This window comes from Chelon labrosus (genome assembly GCF_963514085.1).
Source record: "Chelon labrosus genome assembly, chromosome: 15".
Classification (NCBI taxonomy): Eukaryota; Metazoa; Chordata; class Actinopteri; order Mugiliformes; family Mugilidae; genus Chelon; species Chelon labrosus.
In genome coordinates, this window is record NC_140348.1 from 10,592,165 (window position 1) to 10,610,213 (window position 18,049).

Sequence of the window (18,049 nt, forward strand, 5' to 3'; positions counted from 1 at the left end):
ATATTTCACGGGAGAGAGGAATAATAAAGAAAAATGGTTGTATATCCAAACTCTGGTATTAAAATTGAAACCGGGGCAGTTGGCAAGCTCTTTACTTGATGGATTGTTATTACTCGCACAAGTATGAATCATCTGCTGAAGTTAAAGAGCTTTTCATAAATAATTTGCTTTTTCATAAGTAATGCTGGAGAATTAAAACTGTGGTGTATTTGAGGTGATGGCTTATTCCTGCACATTAATAAACGTCAGGGGCCTTTTTTTTTTTTTTTTTTTTTTTTTTTTTTTTTAAACGAGGACTTTAAAAGGGTAAATAACTTGAGTATTGTGTTACTGATGGTGAAGGTAGTGGGAGGGAAAAGCGATTATTGTTGCGGACTTGAGATATTTATTTCACCGTAGTCTGAGGTTCAGTGTGTGTTCTGCACACACCGCTGTGTGTCACGCCTTTCTGTGTTTGGAAGCTTTGTCTCTTTTAAAGAGCAATTTATGCAGATTTTTAACCTTATCACTGTTTATCTGTAGCGGAAATACAGAGTGAACTGTGTTTTTTTTTTCTTTTTCTTTTTATAGTACCATTGTTTTTGGGGTTCAGCTTTAAAATCTGTTGTTTTTTTTTCAAGAACCAGTGAAGTCATTGGTTCTTGGAGAAGCTACGGCTGTCACAGCTTAGATTTCTAGCCTCTACCTCTTCAGCGCTCAAAATCCCCTGCTTAGTTGTGTTGCAAACGAACTACATTTCCAACAGCAAAAAATGGCATATTTAAATATGAGTGCCGAGGATACTTTTTACCATGCACTGGCAGACTCAGACAGCTAGAGAGGCCGCTCAAAGCATTAGCTGTATTCATCTAGCAAGAGGGTACGGCCATCCATGGATATGACCGCTGGGGACTGTCCAGAAATTGCTGCCGAGAGCAAACAGCGACTGGTGATGCAATTGCCCAAAATACACCACTAATGCCAATGGATTCTATGAATTTCCGCCAGGGCTGTTATCGTTAGGTGCTGTTGCCAACACCAACCCTGAAGAGGCGCGTGTTTGCGTTAGTATGCATGAATGTTTTACTCCTTACTTGGACTGAAGTCTGCTGGTGACTGTCTAAAAAAAACCCCAAGATGAACAGGATTTAACACACCTTTACTTTTTGTACACAAAACAAACACTCTGGAAAGCTAAGCTAGCTAACACAGAGGTATGTTAGCTAAGCTAGCTAACACAGTGGTGTGTTAGCTAAAGAACTAAGGAAAGAAAAACGGTCCGTGTCAGCTTTGGACAATTTCAGTGCTATTATGATGATAATGAAGAAAGTGATAAAAACAGTTATACTGGCCCAACAATTTTATCTTCTGTGATCACTCTAACTGGGCTTGATGCTGTTGCTTGGTAAGAAACAGAGATATTTATTACAGTCAGCTGTATAGCTCACGCCACTTTTCAGTTTACTATACGTATTCAGTGGCAGCACCCAAAACACATTCTTGTCCTGACAGAGGGTGATAAACTTTGATTAATGTTTGTGATTATGAGTCATGCTTAGCATTATTGAAACAGTAAACCTCTTGGGCAATTTTTATTTCTTCAGGAGGGAGAATGGTTAATCTCATAAAAGGCACCCAGTGAAGTATATCTCATTTATCTGCTGACCTCTAGAGTTATACATAAGTGTCAGAGTTTCTTCAAATAGCCGGGCTGCTCATGCAGAGCCTGTTTTCCTCTTTTTGTTTCCGTAAGTCATCCAACAGTAGGATCAGAGTCCAAAGGCTGGCGGTTTGCATTGTGTCTCATAATTATTGCTAGTGTTATACAACCATTTGAGTTATTTCTACATTTCTGCTAAACCTCTTGTGTAACCCATATTCCTGTTTAATTGGAATAGTCAAAACACAGCCACTTTGTCTGTATACGTTAATAGCTTTATCACTCTGTATATTTGTCTCCCTGCAGCATAATAGGAGACGCAATTACACCAAAACCCTACGATATTGCCGGAAAGTTCTGTCTCTGTGAAATTGTTGCTGTGGGCTCAGGATTATTGCCCAATTCCCAAGTGCCAGACTCAAAATACAGTACGAGTTTTAAGGATAATTGCAAAGCCAACCACTTGGAAAACAAGTACTGTATTGGTACCCAGCACACAGCCTATCACAGTCCAAAAGCTCTGGAGAAAATGTTCAATTAAAGTACAGGCTCAGTGGAAAGAATATAAATACAAATTCTGGTTCAGGTGTCCTTTTACCCTGTTTTACTTGCTAATTGTTTTCCCTTTTCCCTATTTTGCTTTTACACAAATATCTCTCAGTCACTGCCCAACATGTGCACATACATATTCATATTCAGGTCCCTTTGATGTCTCATTTGCAGCTCTGTGTGAACACCTACATTTGAAAGATATGGCCATATACTGTTTCTCATTTATGCAAAACCACTGTGCGGGCTGACATATGCGCCCCCCCCCCCCCCCCCCCATTTTTTTGGAAATTATTGTGAAGGAATTTAGAAATAAAGAAGAAACCTTTCTAATTTAGTTTATTACAACTATAATAAAATTATAACATCTCACTAAGGACTATAGTTACCCACATATGCCCCAATGCTGTCCTAGCCATTCAATGAAGCCGTTTCTCCAACAGGTCATGCACACCACAATGCAGAAACCTGCTGTTCTGAAAAGAGTGTTTCCCACAAGCCTGTGGGAGTTTCACAGGGTTGTTAGTGCTTCTGCAACTGCATTAGCGGATTTACTTTGCACTGGGATCATTGTGAGAAATCCTTAACTGATTTTATGTGTGTGTGTGCAAAAAAAAAACCAAACTCAAAGAGCACTCTAATAGAATCACTGCAAACACTAATGTGCAAATGAGCAGAGAGGCATATTTTGAACTCAGATTTCACACTCTGTCAAGAGTGTTGCTTGATTAATTAAGTCAGCATTTATTTCATATTTAGTTTAAGCACAGTTTAGAGCTGAAATATTTTGTATATCATGCCAACAGGTCTTCAGTCAAATTAAAATTTGGACCGTGTTGCTGCCATCCATCTGCCTCATAACTCTTGTTCACTTTTCTCTACATATGAACCGTACAGTGTTTCCTCCAGAGCTCTTACATATCTTCTTTTTTCTCTATCTATGTTTCACAATTTATGGTGACCATTGTATAGAAGCGAACACACACCAAGCAAACAGGGACAAACACTCTCTCGTTGGTATTGCATTTAACTGTGGGCCGTGTGACTGGCTGATTTTCAGCTCAGCCAGATAAAGAAAGTTCAGAGGTCTCTCAGATTTACCGGAAAATAGACATTTGCTGTGTCATAACGATCATAATCAGGACACCCACATATAGCAGAAAATGTAATGATAGTTACAACAGAGAGGCGTTTGAAAAGTAGTTATTATCCAAAACTACACAGACTGCGTGGCATTTAAGTAAAGGTCCTCCTGCCCTTTCTAGTCGCCAGAAAAGTTGCCACATACCTGCTCAGATGCACCGAATTATAAAGATTTTGACAAGTATTAATTTTGCCTTGCATCCTCCTCTTTCTCAGACTTTTATTTTCTCCTTTGCCTTTATTCTCTGGGTGGTGCTCATTAGTAAGGTTGAACGGAGTAACCACTATGGTGCTTTGTCTTAAGGAGACTGTATCCCACACGCTGTGGCTTACAAAATGTTTCAGTGGTGTTGAATTTAAAGCATTTTAACCCGTGTCTTTTATTCTGTAAATGATCTATACTGCACTTTACAGTCTCCTTCACTCAAAGTTCTCGTTAAATGTCTTATTTTTTCTTTTATTCACCTTCTGCACTGGCTCACACACCCACTTAATAACACCTATAACGCAGATCCATCCACTTAAGATATGGTATGCAAAGAAGGTATAGCACCTTTCTTTGTGGTATAATTGCATTATGTTAAAGTATTTCAACCTAATTACGTTGGGTGTTTTAAAGTCTTTGGAGATAACTGTTATAATGTTTCATTAAAACATTTCAATAAAGCATCTCAAGTGGCACTTGGGATTTCTTTGTTGTGGTTGATCACTCAAGAGGTTTACACGATATTCCTTCTCATATTGCCCAGTGAACAATACTGGTCCTGAAATGCATGTTGTCAACAGTAACATAAAATGAATAAAGAATGCCTCGAGGTAATAGAGTGGAGCACCATCTGAGTTAAACAGAATGTGACGCAAACATAGAGAGGTGCTGTGGATACATGTTAATCACAATTTTTATACTGTAATATTCTCCTCGAACTCAGAGAAGGGCCAGTGAAGCATGCAATGAAGCCTGATGAGGGGAATGGTTATAGCAGGGCCGTGAGGCTTCAGGGTGTGTGGCAGGGGGGGATAGATGGATGAAGAGTAGAAAGTTGGCTGTCCAGGATGCCCTGCAGAATCTCCTCCAGATCCTTCTTTCAAACAGGCCTTTTCAGCCCTCTATTCAAAAAGCAGTAATTGCATCATTTTTCAAGCCCCTTGCCTCTGTCTGACTGAGAAGCTGGCCCCATTAATCAAACTAATGGAGAAGTAAGTGATTTCAAAATATAGGCTTTGATCATGCACCCCCTATCCTCTCCCACAACTCCGCCTTCTCCCCAGCTTGGGAACCCCTCTCCTCCCACCCTCCCGTATCTTTCTTTTCTCACAGCACTCCTTGCGAACACGTTTCTACATAGTGTATGAAAGAGCCTGCATGAGTGAAAAATGAATTTTTATATTACGCTTTTTTAGGCTTCCGCGCACTCTGGCCTCGCTCGGGCTCTCTGGCTTGGTTAGAGTTGATTTCTAGTATAGAGGAGCAACAAACTTCGTATGGTCCCTTTAAAATCACTGTGCCCTATTAACGGGCTGTATGTCCCAAAGAGTCACAGTTCAGACACATTTATTGATCTTGATGAGGCAGATTAAATTAAAGTGCTCCTCAGGTGTATTGAAAAGCTTGTGCCAGCTATAAAGCAGCGTGACCATTCCTTGAGGCCACTAACAGAGCACACTGGCAAATTAGATTCCTTCCTTGCAAAGGTGCTAACCTCAGCTTTGAGAAAAAAACTGTGAATCTTTGATGCACAGTAGTCTTGGGAGAATACAGAAATGCCCTAATGCTTTATTTACAGTGTATTTGACTAATTTATTGTCTGTAAAACTGCTGTCTTTTCCCTAATTGCCCCAGATTGTGGTTTACTGGGAATTAATGTTTATAATATCTCCATGAAAAGCACTCCTGGCCCCAAACATGTATCATACCAGTATATACTGTATATATACCAAATTATTTAATAAAACAGCATCTTCCAACATTGTTAGGCGATATAGTAGAAAACGTATCATCACTACCTCCTCCTCCTCCTCCTCCTTTCCCTGCAGCCTCCCTGGCTGTCAGCGCTGTTTGGAATTAGCATTATGTCAAAACTTAAACTTTCACACTCCTACTCTCCATAACACCTCTTCTTTCCCGTCGTGTTCTCAGAAGACATGTCTCACCCTGTTCTGGAATAATTAGGACGAGATTCATGTTCATCTTTCGCCCAGCTAACCTCCCACAGTTACCTCTCTTGCAACCCGTTTCCTTTTTTCTTCCTTATTTGTCTGCCCACTTATCTTCCTTACTTGTGCTTAATCAGGCAGGAGTGTTGTGCATAGAAACAGTTTACTTACCGTGACCTTTAATACTCACCCGCACGAAAAAGTCCAGATTTCTCAGAAGAGGAGGGAGACAGCATCAATACGGACCCATCGGGCATGTTTCTGTGATTTATAAAAGAGCTTTATTTAGCAGTGTTTTTATAAGCATTAATGCCATGTACCTAATGTGCCTGTTTGTCACCTCTACTCCTGTATCGTCATCTTTTCCTTTTAGTCTCAGCCTGAGTTTTCGCTTCAAAATATCCTTGTTTACTGCTCAGAAGATTAGAGAGGAAATGGTTGCTTGCGCTTTTGTATTGGAAAGCAGACTGCCTTAAAACAAAATCTTTACACACAGCAACTTTTGTTTTAACCTTTATTTACTTGAGTGATCTTTTTCAGTAACACCTTCCTTTATTCACATGCATCTGAATTATTGCAGAGAGCTGCCCAGTACACTGACAGTGTCATACAATGGTTATTGAGGAATGTGTGCGCATTAAAATGCAAGGCAGGAGATGTCCATTTCATCAGGATGTGCATATTTGTTATTTTTTGCATACCATGTTCAGTAACATATGTTACTGCATACATACCTGCTCTATTCCAATTCAGATGAGCAGCAAGTTTCTTCCAAACAATTATAAATATGATGACTTTATAAAGATAATACACAAAAAAATGGCTTTTTAGTTGTTAAATCTTACAAAATAACACATAGAAAGTAGGGGCGGTACCGACTAGTCGACTTTACTACTGTACCGTGACGCTTTAAGCAGGAAGTCGGCTAGTCGCTGATCACATGACAATAACAACACGGAGGAGCCCATTGGTCATCGCAGCAAACTAGCAGCGGTTCATCAAGTGTGTGGAAATACTTCACTAAAGCCCATTCTACCATGACATGCAGAATATGTGAGTCCTGAAATACCACAAAAGTACTACTGCAATGCACACTCATCTGAAAAGGCATCCGCTAACGGTAGCAGAGGAACGGTCCAACAACTTCACCAAATGGCTGCAAATCAACAATTTGCTGGTAAATTTCATTGTCTACAGTTATTAGACCTTTAGCTGTTATACACGAAAAACGAGTTGGAGATATACCGCCTTTTCTTTTATCCCGGCTACATTCTGTCAACATCCTGTAAAGTACTAGCTACGGTGCTGATATACATATTTGCAGCGCACAGTACTGATAAGCTTGTGTGTTTAGGTGCAGTGTTGCATTCTATTAGTTGACATTGCTGGTCAAGAATATAGATTGCATTGTTGCAACGTATAACTTTCTACTGTGTTTTTGTGTGTGACATCATCGAGTTTGTTTATTGTTTATTGTTTTATTTATTGATTAGTCGAGGTGGACTCGACTTCACCACATATTAGTCCACTTTAAATAATCCAAAGTCTTCAACCCCAAATAGAAAGTTAATCAATTGCTGCAGAAATATGTCTCAGCCATCCTTTCTCTTTTCGTTCAAAATTTGCGTACAACCTGGACCCTTAAAATACCATTTTTAAAGCATTTCATCACCGAAAATGAAGTCTTGCACAATTTATAAAACATTTAGAATAAGTAGGTTGGTTAAAACTGTGGAGAAAAAAAACGGTGTGGATGATGTACTGTAAAATCTTATCTGACTGTGTTCTTCTCATCACATCCTGACTAAGCTGTCACATCTTGATACCACCTTCAGATTCCACACCTTACCTTTGTTTTCTCTCCTCTCTTGGCAGTCGTGTGTGAGCAGTGGCTTTGAGGTAGTTTCAGCAGTGCAGTGTGAGTGTACCCTGGAGCAGAGATTACAACGGTGTGTGTCTGGAGCTGTATAAATGTGTCTAGGTGTTCTTACTTGCTAGGCAGTACTTCCTTAGAGGCGATGTGAGAAATAGCACATGAAGGGAGTGAGAAACTTTGAAAGCCTTGGGTGTCATTCAAGGTCACTGCCATAGGTGTCATGTAAGGACATTGTTTTGTTGTGATTATAGAGATCTTTAGTGTATTAGCTGTATATAGTAATGCTCCACAAGGGCCCTTGTGCATCCGTTTTACCATGTAATCGAAGCAGTGTACTACCTACAAGAAATGGAGCAATTAGATCTCAGCCTCCCACTAAATCAGCTTTTATGTACAACAAAACAGATGAAAGTGTCACATTCTTGATTCTCTGCACAAAACCGCTTCAAGGAGTCTGAGCAAACAAGTCGAGATTTCTCTGGGTGCTGAATTCGTAAGCAGCTACCTATACCGCCTTGAATGCAACATCTACTAAGGAGACAGCTTTTAATTATTAATATGTTTCCAAATAAAAATCGCTCACCTCTCTCTTAAGATGTGTCTTTCAGGTGTGAAAGCAAAGTTCTGTGAATCGCTACTCAAAGCTAATGGCCTGGAGTGGTATGAAGTGCTTTTATGAAAAACAAATTATTGTATTTCACTCACTTTAAATCACTATGCTAAGTAATGGTGGCATTCATTATTCAGTTGCGTTAAAATAGCATTCTGTTGCTTACCCTTTGTTCCATGAAGCAGATGTGAAGCAGTTTTTCCTTGCAACTTAAAGCCTGGCAATGCAAAGAGGTCATGGCAGGGCATACTGTTTCAAGTCATCTCACCTTTTCTTCTGTCCTGCAGAAAGTTTCTGATAAACTGAAATATCTTAGAGGGAAAGTTCTCATTTGTGTGTTTTCTCAAATACAGCATACAGTTGCCATGTTTGTTTTCTGGAACATTAATATTCTGTCTAATTTAGTCATCCCATTTACATGTTAATCTCATTCTTAATACGCTGTATAATGCTACATTTGTGTGTGTAAATTTGGAATGGGTTTGCTTTGCTCTTTCCGCTTCATTGGTTATATATATCGGCTTGTCCTTGTGTTGTAACTGTAGTCACAGATGAACAAAACAACTTTTGGTGAGGTAATCAGTTTCCTTTCTGTTAATTATCCCTGGTTATTACATCCATCAGCTGCGCAATAAAAAATCAATTGCAAATATCATCAAAGATCCACAACATAAATTTCCCCCAGGTGCAGGGCTTTAGTTTATGTTCAGTGCTTCCCCAAGGACACCCTGCTGAAACACATAGTAATCTATCTCTGCTAAGACATATTGTTCAGAAGGTGTACACCGGTATTCTTATTAAAACTCTAAGAATATTGTTGCTCACACTCCCTGAGATACTTTCTTGTATATTTGAGATACTTGCTTGTCTATTTAATGATTTATTTGCCTGGGTTATCAAAAGGTGCACCAATAACAACTAAAATGTTGAATTTCCAATTAGAATATATTCTCTCCAATGCCTCTTCAATATTAATATATTGGAAAGGCATTTAATAGAGTTTAAGTATTGATTCATTTCTACTCCAGCTATCCACTTGGCATATAGGTCATGTAACACAGATCTTTACCTAAAAGCAGGCAGAGTAATTTAGTATTTTCTACAGGCAGAGAAAAACAAGTGATAAGCAAGGTTATTTATAAAGTCATATGTATTTTTCTGTGGCGTTAGCAACCTTGTATTTTGATGGTTATTTTCAAAAGGAGCAAATTATGCTGGTTGAGTTATACAAAGGACGTAAAAAAACAACAATTATTTGGGTAATAATAGCAATCACAACTATGCTAATGCAATGTTGGCTTTGGATAGCATAAATATTTCATATAGTTGATTGCAGAGAGTCATCAAAGGGATTCGGTTCAAGTTATACCCCTTTCATTATAGAGCACTTGGAAAGTAGAAACTGCTCCAAAACCCTCACACAAAAGGTTCTTACAGCCTCAATCAATTCTTCACTTAGGAGTCTCTGTTGCCTGCTGTGGTATTCATAAAATGTCACACCTAGCTTTAATCCTGTTAGAGACTCTCAGAAATCCCACTTGCAACATTATAGCTCACAATAAGTGCAGCTGCCTACAGAAGGAATATGTCGCAAGGGGAAGTTAACGAGTTGCCACTCCATAATATGGCATTCCAACAGTAACGTACTGTATTGCAGCATCTGTTACAAAGAAGTCCAGTTGTTTTTACACATAGAAATGTATGATGTGCGCTTCTCCCTGCTTGGTTCAATCTTTAGCTGTAAAATCATCAGAAATCATAGCACCTTTTAACAGAAACATTTTAATCACATCAAATATTGTAGTATAAATGTACGCTTTGTGTACTTCTGTATCATAGAAATGCATACGAACGCTGTATTGCAGCCATGGACACAGTGCCATTGTTCCTCTAATTTTAGTTTATGTTACAAGGCTAATGTGCCAACTGGTGAGTCTCCTAGTGGAGACATTAGCTATTCCACTCAGGTCTATAACGTAGGGCTGTGGGAAGCTAACCGCATGCAGAGAGGAGCTAGCAGCCTCAGCACCATGGCAGATGGGAGTCATGATTTGTTTTAATGTGACACACATGTGCCATCTTCTTGGGAGGGCCACCTGCTCTTGAATACTGACAGTGTAAGGTCAGAAGACATTTGTTGTATTCGTTGTATGTTGTATTATCACTAAGGACTGCAGATCTGGAGCTTGACTGACTTTTCTCTTCATTTCTTAAGTTCCCTTAAGCATTCACCATGAATTGGTGTACAGGCCGCACTGATGAATCCATATGTGGTTTAAGTGAGTCTATACCTGTATGCCGAGGGCAGTTGGCCCCTTTTTGTTCAATGCTGTGTCGATGGAGCAGATTAAGTGGTCTGAAGGTTTGTTTCCACAACGGTGGCAAGACTGTGGTTCAAAGGGACTATTGTGAATCTTTTATGACAGACCTCATTACTCCTTCCCGACTTCTTTGTGAGATTCTAACACAGAAAGAACACAGATGGTGTGACAGCCAGCAAAAACCTTTTCATTGTGTACCCTTCTTCAAATTTTGACGAAATACGAGACCCAGAGACCCAGAGAAAGGCACCCACTTAAAATCAACAGAGGCCTTTGGTTGCTGTGCACATAGACCTGACCTTAAAACTATGATGCGTTGCCTGAAACAGGGACAAATCTTCTGTCATTCGACGCACACTGAGCGAGAAGAAAACAGGGAGCAGAGTGTGTGAGAGAAGAATGGGGTAAACAAAGCCACATCTGCATGCTGAAAGAGGTTCAAAGATGAGAAAATCTGGAAATCCATGCATGAATGGATGCAGATAAGTCATCTGGATAAGGGAAAATGCATGATAATGCAATACATTGTATGCGATTGGATAAGCCGTATTTGTAGATGGTCAGACTCGCATTGTGGGTATAATCAAAATTATTATAAATTTAAATGAGAACTCATTTAAATACCAGGTGTACAATAACAAGGACCATTAGATCATTCTCCTGATAATCTATGCATTATTTTTTAATCCAGCCAGTGTTTAATAGATTGATGGACAAATAGCTGTTAGCATTATCAGCGTTAACTACTGCACAAGTGGAGATTTATCTCTACTCCTAAAACAATACACATGAATTTGTAATGATATGATGCACTGTAATTCAGAACCAATTTATTCAGCTGCAAGTTGTTGTTGTTTTTAAGTAAACTTTTTGTGTGATTCAAATATAGAACATTTTAGGTTATTTTATATTCTCTGTTAGAAATGCCCCCGAAAATGATGCCTTCTGTCACGCAAATAAGTGACACTGGAACTTTTGCACCGGCTCAGTTTCACTTCTCCTGCACACTGATCTTTGTCTCAGTTTCAGTCCCTGGGCCAGTGTCAACCACGGGAATGGAGAATTTTCAGTAACATTAAAGTTTGGGTTCATGTCTCGGCACATGTTTCCAGAGGAGTTGAGGCAAGTTACAGATTTCTGCTGACTTCTGCTTCTCAGTAGATAATGACATACGGATATCAATTACTACGCATACAAGTTAAAGATTTGTGAATAAAGAAATGTGTTTGATTTTCTCCAGCTGCAGAGAAAGGTTGCTTATTGTTTGCATATGCTGATACTGGAGACAGTCGTTTAGAGAACAATGAATTTAGATGAGTATCAAAACCGTAAGATGCAGGGTTGGGGTTTATAATGCTTACAAGTTCTATGCACGGAGATGTGAACAAATGAGGAAGTGGTGATCATTATACAAACAAAGCTTACCTATGGGCCTGTGGGTCTGTTAGCATTTGATTATTTTCATTTTTGCTGTGCATCACAAGTGGAGAATGTCACAGCTGGAAATAATGCATTCGTCATGTAAAGATACTGGAGCTCTTATTAGAAGCAAACAGCTAGTCATCACAAGCAATAATGTTAATTAGCCTTCGAGCCGCAGGTTGTTAAAGACGGCCAGTATTGATGGAATTAAACTCCTGAGCGGTTTCTTATTACAGTAAAAACAATTAATAGAATAATCACAAATGTTTTTCCATTCATTTAGATTTAATAAGAGGAGCCACAAACATTACTCACATGCACGTCACAATTCTGTGAAAGAGCTACTCAGATACAGTACACAGAAGACGCTTAAACACAGAAAGACACATGTTGTTGTCATGTTGAGGTTAGTGACAAACATCCTGTAAATCTGTAAACAAGATTAGTATATGATTTAAGAACCTGAAGTTGCTAAAGTTGGAAATGTAATGGCATGGATAGATTTTTATCAGTATGTTAATCTCATTACTAGTGTAGTAAACAAAAAATAGTCTGTTTTTTTAGGGTACTTGGCAGGTATATTGTTCCCAGCAGCTTGGAGAACTGGCTACATTTAGGCTGTTTCAGTGTGTTCTGTCTCATCTTGTAATCCCAGACTGGTTCTGTTGGGGGCATACCATCTGTTGCAGGACTCCTTGTTCTCTGATAAGTTGCCGAAGTTAGTTGTTTAAGACTCTTCTTTCTAAAATGTGCATCCCTCTGTTAAAAGTCAGAGCTTCAGATAGCTAGGATGGCATTATAGATTAGTCACGTCTTCAGAAAGAGGTTAAATTCAAGTAATAATCATTAAAATAGTGATGAGAATAATACAACCTTCTTGGGGATATGGTTTGAAGTCAGCATACTTTGTGGGAGGTTGTGTATAATGATAACAATGTGTAGCTGAGAACACAAAGCAAATTGACTTTCCTTTCAAATATTTACAACATGGTTTTGTACTGTAACAAATAATTGCTTTGAATATACTTGCACTGAGAACTCTCATCTTTTCACATTCAGTAGATTCATCTTCGTCTGAGCCTTACCCAAACCTTCCCCCACCGATTTTCACATTCTTCTAACCGCAGTTCCTCTCAATCCCTTTTCGGCTGTCACGGCTTTAAATTGCAGTTGGCATTCTCTGGCTGCCTTTGTGGCAGTTCTACTGTATAAGAACACGCCTGGGGTACTTTGCCTCTCTGATTAGAGATCTTACTGTCGCCAGGCTTTGCCTGTATCAACAGTATGGAATATTCCTCAGATGTCACTCCAGGCTCTGTCTGTGCCTCCTCTTCCAAAACCACATTGCTCCCCATAGTTTCAGTGTTACATCATCTCCTGAAGTGAATAGGACGAAAGAAAACACACAAAGCTGAAATTACTCTGCCTGGCTGTTGATAACATTTAAGGTCTCAAATGGATTTTAGGCTTTGGCGTGATAAATTTTAGGCAAAGGGAAAATAAACGTGCTTAGTTCAACTGAAATGACACTGTGTGCGATTAGAAAGGAGCTGATTAGGCAAAGTAATGTAGGAAGTGTACTTAGACACAAGAGGCTTTTGTACTTAGGAGCTACTTTAGAATCCTAATGAGCAACTCCCTAAGGTGCTGTAAGCACAAATGTTCCGAGACCTCAGCATCCAGGTTGTTGTCATTTAAAATCTTATTTCACATTTTGGAGTAAAGGACTATCTGAACTAAGGGACACTGGTGAATGAAAGAAATTAAGTGAAACAAGCATTGAATGTTAAGTCTTAATTCTCTGTGCTGTTACATGTATCGATTTAAGAAATACATTTAACAAAAGGAGCCAATCTCAGCTTTTGCTTTCCTTAGATGATGTGGGAGAAAATTGCAGCAACAACTAAAAATGACAGTTCTCACAGTTTGTCAGCAAAGGTGCTTCAATTATGTGTTCAACTCCACACAGAAGCATGGTTAAACATCAGCTTGCAAACATTTAACTTCACAAGGGTTTATTTCTAGAGTTACCACTGTTCTCTTGTGCTGTGTACTGATGTTGCACCTCTCAAGTGTTGGGTTAGTTTGTGCCCACGGCTTCAACAAAACACTGCATCCCAGCTGGTACGCATTAACTAACCCACACTACGGCACTTGACTTTGTTTTTACCATTATGGCATCTGACAGATTTTGTCTGGAACAATGGATGCAGTTCAAGAAGCTGTCGTCTCCCTTGAATGTCAAGGTTATTCTTCAAGGCAGGCAATAGTTATCATTGTCAGATTTTATTTGGGGCCCAAAAGGCATTATCATCATAATTTGAATGAATGGATTACTCACACATGAATGGAGCTTGCTGTTGTTTTCCCCTCATACAGATTACAAGGATGTGATCTTATACCTTTGTGTGCAATGACTACCGTCACAAGTCATCTTTTACTGATGAACGAATGTGTCAAGCTATTTCTCTTGTGTTATTCGGGAATGGTTAAATGCTAATGTAATTATCCATATGACAATTTGGCCTTGCACCATCTGCAAGAGGATATTTTTAATCTGTTGAAGAGATAGAAACTACTGCTGAAATAGTAAAGCTCAAACAAGGTTTTGGAACATTTCCATATACATGTGCTTACAATGACGGTGTCATTTTACAAAAATGTCATTGTTCAGAATCATTTTCCCATGCATCCACACACACAAACAAACAGGAAATCACGCTTTCATCTCTCAGGTTCGCCTAATGTGGTCCCTGCGGCTCAACCTTGAACAGTGTAGCCTTCGTTTTTCCTCCAAATCTTGCTTTTTTCTCACACCTGCAACCAAATGCACACAAACAGACACAGACACATGGCCTGCAGTATTTTTTTTTTTCGTGTTATCACCTGATCCTGTCACTTGCAGAGTGACCAATACCTACATAAAGTATATTATTTATTTTCTTCCAACATTGTGCTGTATATATGTAATGATGAAATACTTGATGGAAGTACAGCATTGTCATTCATTTAGGGCTATTTAATCGCATGTAGACATCATGGATCAAATGAATGTATTTTTTTTTATATTATTGTTCACAAATTTGAAATGTGCAGTTATTTTTGATAGCTACTGTTCTGGATCCTCTTTATCTGAATATAGTTTATTTCATCTGAATGGTTGTACCAGCCAGAAATGAACTAAATGTTGCTCAGAAATTGTTATCAGATACGAAATACTCTGATCAACTTCCTTTTGTGAGGACTAAAGTGAAATTCTCATGACACATGTTCTTACTCTCTGACTAAATAAAGTACATCCAGAAAATCTGTCTGGTGTTTTAATAGCATCCATCGATAATTTGGCCTATCAATTTGAAATTCAAGGTAATTTTGTAGACATATGGCCCCACTCTTTAATTTTATGTATGAGGCGTGGCATTTCAACCGTGCCGGTAAACATTTCTCCCGCGCTGGTATGGTCCTCTTGCAGTTTGATGAGATCAATCTGGAAATGAGAGGAGCATTAAAATAAAATCACCACTCTTCCAAGGTTAGAAGATCGATCGTCAGCTTTCGGTGATTTATTATTTATTTCTGCACCATGTATTCCCGATGAGCGTGGTGGTTGTTTAGTAAAGCTGCAGCAGGGTTCTTTAGGTCATATGTTCAGGCATCAGTCTTCATTGGTTAGTGAGAACCGACTTCATTTAGACACTAATGATAGCTATTTGCAGAAGAGGGCATGCATGGTGACGTTAAGCATGACAGATGTCAAATGACTGCGGTCTTGGGGAGGTGGAGGAACTCCATAATGACATGGACGTTTTGGTAATTCTCAAGGGGGTCCTTTTCACTCGTATTGAGAGGTTTTAGGTCATCCTTCCCATTTACATACACCTCAGTAACCAGATTACATTTTTACTACATTTCTTCCATGACTACCTTATATAATGGTTAGGGTGGGGGATTAAAACATTTCTCCCAGCTTGATTTATCCTGGAAAAAAGCGGATTCCTTGGCTGTATTGTGTGTGTAACTGGGTTTAGACGATAGACGAGAGCGTATTGCTGTGACAGCAGAGCAGCGGGATAAAAGGAAAGAATACATGCATATGTGGATCCTTTTATTCAGATGTTTCCATGCAATGTATGAATAAAGCCAAAATGAATTCACAGACACAAAACAGCCATGTTTGTTGTTTGTATCAAAATGAGGTTTGCACCTCTTGACATCTGACATCTGTAAAAATCTATAAACTGTTATTTCACAACAGAATCTTCCCTCTCACTAAAGTATTAAGGTTTCAAAATAAATATCCAAAATTGAGACCATGCATAGTTTAAATACTGTGTCAAAAGTCAAAAAGGTCTGTAGATCCGTCACACCTTACTTATGAGTATTTGACTGAGTTGATCCCCTAGTGGCACAGACATCTCAGATTTGCAGTTATCCAACAATTGTACCTAATTTTGTGGGCACCACAATTTTATGTCATCATTATTATTATTACAAAATGTGATTTATAAGGTGCAGTGAAGTTATATGGCAACTGAAGTCCCATATTTGAGGACATATTATGTGCATCTGCACTCCAGACTTCTCACATCCTGTGTAAAAATAGGTCTGCTTAGCATAGCTTTATTTATAATGGCTGCTTTGTCCAATATGCTGGCGCCAGTGTGATATCCTCCCCCTGGACCAGCAACCTTTATGAGATCTAGGATGTCTTGATTTACAAATTAACCTCCAGAGACACCTGAGGGTTGACTGACACGGACTACCGTAAGACCTCAACGTGTATGCCCACTGAGTTTTTCTAACTTGTCCTTCTCTCTCCTTCTCTCTCCCCTTCTTATTTCATTTGTCACTGCAGGCTGTGGAAACTAACCTGGCATCCAAGGACAGTCACTGGGTCTACGCCAATGAGGTGAGGCCAAACTCAAACACGCTTACATGTACATTAGTGGATTTAGACTTTAGTGTCAGTTTGCTTTTGTCAACAGGGTCTCATATGCTGCCAAGGCATGCACAAATACATGACAACCTCTAGGGCTGTCACTTAGTGTTAACATTCCATTAGATTAGCAGTACAATATTTGTTTTTATTTTATCTTGGCTGCCCGAGGGACTGTGCCTTTATTTGATTTCGTATAATTGCCGTCCCTTTAATTGCTGATATTAGTGAATCTTCCCCCTTTCTGTACCAGTGATCTGCGTCGGACATTGACTTCAATGCTCCGCTAAAGTGGCTCTTGCAGCACAAAATTCAGGTGCACTTTGTGAATACAGAACAGGGATCTTTAGCATTAACGGCTTATCACTGCACTTCCATTGATTCAAGAGATTTGCAGATGGAGGGGCATAGGAGCGACACAATACTAAAAGCAAAGGATGAAAGATGTTAGCTAAAAGGTTTTTCAGAGATGATTTAGCTGGAATATTATAATTTCTGTGCCTAATAGCAGCCCTCTTTCTCTGGCACTCGCAAAGGCTTTGGGCGATGCATATTTTATATTTGTGTACAAGGACATTAGATGTATCTTCCTATATCCAGCAGCTACTGAACCCCCTAACAATCATTTTGATCAAAAAATTTAATTTGATTGATTACCCATCCGTCACAAACGAGATCTAATCCTCTACAATGAGTACCACGTCCCAAATTCAATATTGCTAATAGGATTGGCTTTGTTTTTTCTTGCCAATGTGTGTGAGGCTGTTGCAACATCTGTAAGAACTGCAAAAGCCAGATGCGCACACTTTGATCCACAACTTCACATCCGTTGCAAAATGAAATGTCCATAAACCCTGCTGCGACTGATTAACCATACTCACCATTAATGAATGAGATCTGGATTTTGGCAAAACCATAATAGGAGGTGAGTTCTAGTTTATTACCTCCCTGGTGTTTGTAGGAATCTTCTCTCTGAGTTTATTATATGCCTGCAGAATCATACAGCGGCAGGAGCCATCCCCAAATCAATAGTGCTGTAAATTTTTAAGCATGCAGCCCAACAGTAATAATAACAGCAGTTACCCCCGACACAGAGACAGGATTGGTCAGGAGATAGGTGAGCGCTCACACGGAACCACAGTTAATCAGCTGCAGTGAAATCTTTTGTTACGTGGCGGCCTTTTTCGGTTGATTCCTAATCTCCACCACAGCCGGGAGGATATTATTTTACTGTTTGCAAAAGCCTGATCCGCTTATTGGATGCGTTCCTGTAATTACATATAGGACATGACCTCTCTAATCATTAACGCACCTACTAGTATAGAGCAATGAGTAGACTAGTAACAATGAAAGCACATTTTAAGTGGCTGTAGTTAGATAAATTATCATTTGTTTGTCA

General features: G+C 39.2%; 1 protein-coding gene across 1 annotated transcript in view; it reads left to right on the plus strand.

Annotated features, from left to right (window-relative positions):
* The window catches only part of grid1a (glutamate receptor, ionotropic, delta 1a), a gene marked incomplete at its 5' end in the record, with an annotated part of 233,822 nt that overhangs the window by 158,905 nt on the left and 56,868 nt on the right, over positions 1–18,049 (plus strand). Inside the window, one exon of the mRNA XM_084562152.1 lies at positions 16,570–16,623. Coding sequence (XP_084418278.1) covers positions 16,570–16,623 — 54 coding nt within the window. The remainder of the gene's footprint in view (positions 1–16,569; positions 16,624–18,049) is intronic.